General features: G+C 42.4%; 1 protein-coding gene across 9 annotated transcripts in view; it reads right to left on the bottom strand.

Annotated features, from left to right (window-relative positions):
• Window positions 1-606: 606 nt before the first annotated feature.
• Window positions 607-8,136, bottom strand: part of celsr1a (cadherin EGF LAG seven-pass G-type receptor 1a) — a 96,145-nt gene continuing 88,615 nt past the window's right edge. For 7 of the 9 annotated variants that reach the window (XM_036149391.1, XM_036149394.1, XM_021311861.2 and 4 more), the window contains 5 exons: window positions 5,773-5,870; window positions 5,521-5,661; window positions 3,275-3,538; window positions 2,820-3,198; window positions 607-1,269 (listed from right to left, as the gene is read on the bottom strand). In XM_036149391.1, coding sequence (XP_036005284.1) covers window positions 1,242-1,269; window positions 2,820-3,198; window positions 3,275-3,538; window positions 5,521-5,661; window positions 5,773-5,870 — 910 coding nt within the window. In that variant the 3' untranslated portion in view covers window positions 607-1,241. Of the gene's footprint in view, window positions 1,304-2,819; window positions 3,199-3,274; window positions 3,539-5,520; window positions 5,662-5,772; window positions 5,871-8,136 lie in introns of all 9 variants that reach the window. The other 2 variants (XM_036149392.1, XM_036149395.1) reach the window with 1 other exon arrangement.

Here is an 8,136-nt window from a genome sequence, read left to right as displayed (position 1 = left end):
AGAAACAAGAAAGTTACAAATTCATAAGGACGTTTTTAATTTTACAATCACAATCGTGTCCCCTCCCCCCCCCCCAGTGTTTAAAAACATGAAAAAATAAATATACATAATTTTACAAAACATTTTCCAGTGTTTAAAGATCATACAAAAGCAAAAAAAAGACATTTATCAACAACAGTGTAAAACAGTGGGAGTGTGCGCGGCAAAAAAGGCGAGCGGTAAAAAAAACGGCGGTACACATTCCCGTCCTTAGCTGCAAATCGGGTTGAAATTTGAGTCACTTTATTTTGACAATGATAAACAAAAAAAACAAAAAAAAGGCCTATTTAGAAGTGACGAATACATAAATTTGATTTTTCACGTTTGGAATGAAAGGGACAAAAACCGAAGTCACGGCAGCCTCTGTGATTTTTCCTCGTAACAGCGGTACCTGGGCGTGTGTAACATAGATAAGGCAGTTTCCGCTCGTGTACCCAGGCTGGATATTTATTTCTGCACCACGAGAGCCCGTGAGGTGTGACTGAACAAGGCCGCAGTTATAAATAAAGGCACAATCTTGTTGTCTTTCCAACATCTTTTCAGGCGCGTCATATTTGTTTTTTTTCTCCAAAGTTTACAAACTTGACCTCGGATTCAGCTGAAATACAAAATAGATTATTTCTTCTTCACTTGAAAAAAAAAAATATCTACACAATAATTACAGGCTAAATACAAAGCACTGAGCGGCTCGTGGAAACATCGGAGCTGAAAAAAACAAAAAAAAAACAAAAAAAAGTCGGTGCACGTGTCCTCCCGCCGCTGGACTCAGAAGCGTTTGCTGATGACGGCGTGTGTGTGTGTGACGCCAGGAGAGACTGTAGCCCCTGACATCCTCTTGGACTACACGTGTACCAGCTGGAGATCATTTTTTCGACTTTCTCTGGCAGATAGAAGCTGTCCTCGAGAATCTTCAGCTCGTCAGAAGGAGGCGCTCTTTTTAGTGGTTTTGGCACACGCGTCTCCAGACTTATGCCCCGTTAAGGAATTCCCTTTATTCTCTCGCATCCTTGCTGTCCCGGTCATCCTAAAGTCCGCCATTAATACTGCTCGCTAAAACATGAAAGTGGGAGGGGGGGCATGGGTTGGTTCAGAGGTTTACCCAAAGTTCCGCCTCCTTCCACCTTCATCTCTCAGTTTTTTTTTTCTTTTATCTGCTCTTCTCTTCTCTTCTCGGCTCACTTCCTGTCAGCAGGCTCCTCCCCTCACAACGGCGGGCTGGTCTGGAATTGCCTGACGGGGTCAGATTGAAGTCTCGTTACTGCCACTGGTAAAGGAGGAAAAAGGTTGCCGGGGGACAGGAGAGGAGGAGGAGGAGGAGGGGGGGTGGGGGGTGCAGGGAGGAAGTACGCAGGGAGAGAGGAGGGGAGAGAACATGCGAGGTGAAAACGGGTGCAGGGATGCAGCAGGTGCAGCGGCTGAGCAGGATGGGTGCATCTGTTCATGCTAAACGCTGCCTGGCAAATGTGCTCAAACCCTTTTACCTTTTGTCAGGGCACGACCACAGGCTTCAATGTATTCTACTGGGATTTCATGTTGATAGACCGGTAGGTTAACGCGTGATTGTGAAGTGGAAGGCACATATAAGATGGATTTAAAATCTCAAAAAGCTGAGTCAGATTGGACTCAGCTTTATGCACCAGTAAGTTCAGTGTCGCTCTCTACTCTATCCACGTTTGCCGTGTCCCCTAAGCGGCAGGCTCTCTTCTCGACTCCATTCAGCCACCAGAAGGTTGTTTTGTCGACAGTTTTCTTCGTTTTCATGATGCCATTTGTTCAAACTACATTTAAAGGTATACTATGCAACCAGGGTTGATTTTCCAGCGAGGCTCCCCCCAGAGGCCGAAAGTAAAAGTGCACTGTCGTAAAGATGCTCAGCTGTTCTGGTTCCTCCGTCAAGCCAGGCGCGGTTGTTTTGAGCTTAGCAGACAGGCGAACGCAACGAAAAGTAAAAAAAACGGCAGTACAAACAATGACTAACACAGTGAAAGTATGAACATCAGGGTTTCTCGCAGCGCCAAACTCATGCTACCGCCTCGCCAACATAAAAAAAAAAAATAAATAAATAATAATAATAAAAATAAAACTCGATATGCTTGCATGTTTATTTGACGTTAACACGCGTTTTTTTGTTGTTGCTTTCGCGCGTGCATATAGTGAATGGCAGGGCAAAAACACATGGAGTTCTCGCCGTAAAGCAAGACCGACTCTCGCGGTCTTGCACAGACTGAGTGAGCCAGTGGGTGCAGGCCGAGAGCTCTTGCAATTGCAAGTACGGTATTTCCCCCACAGACCACCAGGACGGCCGAGAAAACCTTTGTTCGACCTGAAATGACTCATTTAATCATCCAAAACGGTATGGAACACATTAATTAACTGAAAAATGTTGCATAGTATGACTTTAATTCTTTCTTAACAATTAAAACCAGCTGTCGTTTTTCCTTCCTCGTCGTGGTTTTCGTGCTACTTGGTGTTGGTCTATCCCATAAAATTCTAGTGAAATACATCCAAGTTTGTGGTCGTCATGTAATCAAACATGAAAAAGTTCCAGGGCTCTTAAAACTCTAGCAATGCAAAGTATAGTTTCCTCTTTTGATAAAAAAAAAAAAAAAACGGCAAATGACTTTCACGCCTATAACGGGCCCTTGCATTACGAGCCTTGTACGGCATCATTCATTCCCCGCCTTAACGCATGAGTCGACCGAACGGTCACTACTACCGATGCTTTCTACGTCATGCACAAGAGGCTCATCTCGCACCACATGCTGGCGTTCTTCGCTTACTCTGAGTCGGAATCGTTCCCTCCGTTCACCGTCCCCGACTTTAAGTGCATGGCCACGCCCCCGTTGGTCTCCCGGTAGATGCCCCCCGGCGGCGGCCCGTTGGAGAGCTGAGGGCGGGGAGCGACGGGCGGCTTCACCAGGGAGCCGCGGTCGTGGTTGCCGAGGCGGACCCCCCCGTCGGTGGAGGTCTGGGACGGCGGCCGGGACGAAGGGGCCATGATGTTGACGGTGGAGGGAGGCAGGGGGGAGGTGTTGTTGTTGTTGATGGGCGGAGGGGAAGTGATGGTGGGGGAGCAGTCTCTCAGCTTCTCCCTCAGACGGTTCGTCATGTTCTTGTCGGTCAGCGGGGGAGGGTAGCTGATCTTGTTCTTTAATATACCTGAGCAGGATGAATGATCGCGTTAGAGCGTTTCAGGTTAAGTCGTCTACATTTTTTCCTTTTTCCGTCACCTCACCTTTTCTCTGCTCCGGTTGGTGGTTGCTGTTGGGTTGGCTAGGCGGCGCAACATCTTTGGCGTTACCCGCCGTCTGCTTGTCCCCCTCCGAGAGAGCTTCCCTCTCTCTTTCCCCGACGTGGTTCAGTTTATGTTCTGGGTGGAGCTCCACGTTCACCTTGGTCTCCACCCTCAGCCTGTCTGTCCCGCCCGGGTCCTCGCTGTCACTAGCTGTGGTGCCCTCTGTTGGCCAGTAAGGTCTCGCATGGTTGGGGACAGAGTCGCCTAGGAGAAAGCAGACGTGCAGGAAAAGGCCAAGTTGAAGTTTAACGGGAATAAAAATCTACCTACAGTTTTGCATAAGTGTCGTTTCCTCTCTGTACCGACATGACGTTTTGACGGTTCAGCTCATAGGACACTTTGATGTCGTCATACATATTCGTGTGTGGACAAAACTTATTGAAAAAGTTGCTCTTTAGCCTAATAAATGAAGCATTTGTACTTGAATGGCTAGTGTTTCAGCTGCTTTTTGGCATAGATCGGGGGCGAAGCAAGCAATAAAGAGTCTCTCCTTAAATGTGAACATCCTTGGAAAGTAGGAAAAACACCAATCCGATGGAAAATAGGCAGTCACTGTTAAAAAAAAGTCTTTCTGGGTGTATACAAGTATTACAACACCAACAAAAAGTGAGTTAAGCCTTGAGTTTTTTACCTGACTCCGCCAGATAGATTTGCTCCGCATATCCATCTGGAAACCTTCCGTTGAAGTAATTTTGGGAAGGGGCGAAAATACTGGTTAGCTGATTGGCCTATGTTGGTGATAGACGGGCCAAATAAACCAATCAGATTCGTCGTCACTCTGTTACGAGCGACGACAAAAACACAACCACAAGCCAAGCTACTCTTGCTGCTGCAGGTAAAGGCTCGTTAGCTCAGCAAAGAAATACTCTGTAATTCCGATAAAACTTGCTCGATAGCCGCGCTAACGCTAGTTTCATCGGCTGAAGCCGCCATGTTCTTTAGACTGAACTGTCGCGCTTCCCGTTGCGTCACACCTCAACCCGCCTCAAAGCCAACGCTGATTGGACGTTCGTTTGGTGAACGGCTCCAAATTTTCTTTAACGGAGGGTAGCCAGACTGATCTGCGAGTGAAACCTTGAAAGCTCGCGAGATCAGGATGGTCTCACGAGGCTATTGAGTTTTACCCTTTCTTTGAGTTTTTTTTTTGTTTGATAGAGACCCAGAGCAGATTTATGGGAATTATTGGGCTTTTCATGTCTCTTTACCAGGGGTGCTGACATTTTTGGAGGGGACTGTGTGTATCGGTGGAGAACAGCATACCCCTTAAACGCAGCGGATAAGCCGGCCTTGTGTCGAGGCATAACAGTAAACAGACAAGGAAGCAATGTTAAATCGCATGGGCTAAACAGTCAAACGTTAGATGATTACGTTATAATTTATAATTTATTTTTAATTTACTTTTTATATATATTTTTTTATTTATCTATTTATTTTTATTTATTTATTTATTTATTTATTATTTTGTGTAGGTGTATATATGTGGGTTTATTTGGGTCTTTTCTAGCCCAATTATGTTGATATACTAAAGGTACATTGTTAGCTGTATAACTGTTGCTTTGTCTTTACATTGTACCGCAAGTTAAAGCATAAATAAATGTTGGAAAAAAAAAAGTTAGATGATCATACTGAGTAGAGGTGAAAAGCAACTAATCGTTAAAAAATATATATTTCAGAAAGTCTGAGTGGAAGCAAAATACATAAAAAAGTAAAATAAAAAAACTTAAAGACGCTTTAGCATTTTGCATATTACTTTTTTATGTCCAAATAATTAAAATGTAGGCAAATCTCTTCTATCGTCATGAAGACAATTATTGCGCCAATCCAAATAAAACTAAAAAATTTAAAAACGCAATGCATTTAGATTCATTACAAACACATTGATAAAATTCCTGATTTCATTCTATTTTATTTTGACGGATATGGTTTACAGCTAACGGAACTCCAAAATTCAATTTCTCCCAACACGAGAAACAGAACATTTCTATTGAAATAATCCTGGTTGGTTTTCCTCCTATTTTCTACCGCAGCTCGTCCTTCCACTCAACTTTCCGTCAATGTGCCTGGCACTCTTAATACGTCCATAAAGCTTCTGCTTCGAAAATCCATTTTCACTTGGCCTCGTGTGGTACTTTAAATACCCTTCAGTTTCACCGGTTGCACGGAAGTTCAACTGGACTGACGAGTACCTTTCGGGGTGCTGTGAAGGGGTCTCTCGTTGTTCCATTTCGGCTTGACGTCCAAATCATCGTCCTCGCTGTCAGAGGAGTGGGAAGAGGCGTAGGAGGAGCTGTGTTCATCGGCGGACAACTCACTGTCTGAGTCAGAGTCTGCTTGGAAGAAGGAAGGGAGGAGGGGTTAAAACCATGAATCTCTTACCGGTAAAAACCAGAGGGAAAAATTGTTGTGATATCATCTCCGAGCACAAAAAATCCGCTCACCGTCTCCCTTGGTGCCATTTCTGTGGAAAAGAGGTCCATCCAGATCTGTGTGTCCTTTAGCCGTTCCTGAGGAGCTGGGCTTCTGACCCGACTCTTCCCTATAAAAAAAAATCCGGACGGATAACGAAGGTAGACAGATAGCGGAGGGAGGAGGTTAAAAAAAAAAAAAAGTGGGAGTAAAGAGTAGAGGTACAGAGGTATTTAGAGGAGACAGAAAGGGGAAGTACGGTGTTACTGGAAGTTAATTCAAGCCTCAACTTGTAACTGTCAACCAATGTTCAAGAGCTGAAACTTCAGACATCTCTCATTACAAAACATCTGCCCCCTGTAGTTTGCTTTGACAGAACTAAAATGATAATGTTGTTTAAGTGTCCCTGGGTCAGGTGAGAGTAAAACGCATTGCCACCTTAAGCGTTTAGGGAAATAAAATCCTCACACTGATGGAGGACTCTAAGATAATTCACTATTAAAGCAGTTGGAGCTTTTTAGCTCACAACATAAATTATTTTCAAATTTCATTCTCTATTTCTCATAAATTACAAGCCGACAGGTCAAAAAAAAGACATTTGATTTTTTTTTCTTTTCTTTTGTTCTAGCTGAAGCCGTTTATTCCAGGATTGAGAAATTTGCTCGGGGGGGAAATGTTGCTACCGGAGACCCTGAGCTGTCTGATGGCTGATCTGAGAGAAGCTTCTGGCAGCGGCTGACGACTTGCAAACAGCTGCAGGGAGGGAATGTAAATGTCTGCATTACATTCCCACTCATACAGGTACAGTCCCTTTCTCCGCCTCCCTGCTTTTTCCATTTCTACTCTCCCTGTTTTACATCCCAACCCATGTTTTTAAGGCCAATAATCTATCTAGTTATCTTTATCACCTCAGATTTGTAAATTCATCATTTTGTCTATGGATAAATGGCTTTTACTAACATTATCGGCAACCAATTTTCACGTGGCTGATACACCTCCATACAATATTTTTTTTTTTGACAGACTTTTGTCAGATCTGCTGTAATGATGATCACTACAGGAGAGCCTTCCTGTCCGCAACCATCACCATCTACAACATTTGAAGACACTTATATAATATGAGTTGCAACATTAAATTCACCCTTTGGATTAAAAAAGTATTTTTTTAATGAAATTGAAACAATGGTGCCCCCCCTCATATGTTACGGTTGGGTTATGCTTCTGACTCTCTGAGCGGCTTTTTAGCCCATGCAGCTAACTTCAGTGGCAATGTCGTTTTATTTGCTAACATGGCTTATTTACAAAAAAAAAACACACTGATAAAACAATTACAAGAGCTTAACGAGGAAAGCACAACACTGGATTTATATTTAGCACAGCCTGTGACAGCATCAAAGATGTCGCTGCCTAAAACAGTTGGAATGAGTGAGCGAAAGCTAATACACGCTAAATAGCTTCTTAGCTAAATGTAATAATTTTTTTGTTATGTTAACAAGGCTTGTTTTCCCAGACTTGCAGCTAATGTTCAATTTAAAATAATATTTCAATAATATTCAAAAAAATATTTTCAGTAAAATAGTTTCTGAAACAGTGGCGGAAAGAGCTGATGAATCAGCAATTACAACAAAGATGTTGCTACACCGTAAAAGCTACCACGAGCCAGGAAAAGCTACCCTACAGATGCTAAAATAAAATAACGGCTTCAGTTTTTATTACAGCAAAACTACTCCTCTGTATATGAAAATGTAATAGGTCACACCAAGATAAAGCTACGTTAAGCACATTTTTGTTCTCAATGTAACTACTAATCCGAATCTACAGGTTTTTAATAGCAGAATGCTAGAATGGATGCAGTTTAAAGGAATGTAAAAAAAAATGAAACAATTTTGATAATTGTCAAAATTCAAAAGTAACGTAACAAAAATCTAACGCTAGAACAAAAATCTATCTAAATAGATTTTTGTTCTAGCGTTTTGAAAGAATAATAAATAGTCCTTAAACAACTAAATGGTTTAATACTGTTTCATAAAAGTGTCAATATCACCCACAAACAATCAAAACGAATGCTAACATTTGTTATGTTATGAGTGATCGGTTTACTTTAGTGGCATACAAGTAAACACCCCAAATGTTGTTAATTTACAAAAATAATAACTGGACAAAGGTGCATTGTCAGTGCTTCTTTGTATTTCTTGGTAAGAGGGTTTTAATAAAAGTGGAAATTCAGTCCTTTGTGTGTGCAGGCCTGCTGGGTTTTTAAAATAAAGCAAAAAGACGGCACCATTTAGCAGCATGCATGTGATTGAAACAGAAGAAGGAGAACTCTAATAATGAAGGAACGATAACTAAACAGAAGTTCGGATAAAGCAGATAGTCAGAACTAAATGACAAACAGT

Source organism: Fundulus heteroclitus, chromosome 17, assembly GCF_011125445.2.
Source record: "Fundulus heteroclitus isolate FHET01 chromosome 17, MU-UCD_Fhet_4.1, whole genome shotgun sequence".
NCBI classification, from domain to species: Eukaryota; Metazoa; Chordata; class Actinopteri; order Cyprinodontiformes; family Fundulidae; genus Fundulus; species Fundulus heteroclitus.
The sequence above is the reverse complement of the archived record's forward strand: the minus strand, read 5'-3'. Positions and strand labels throughout refer to the sequence as shown.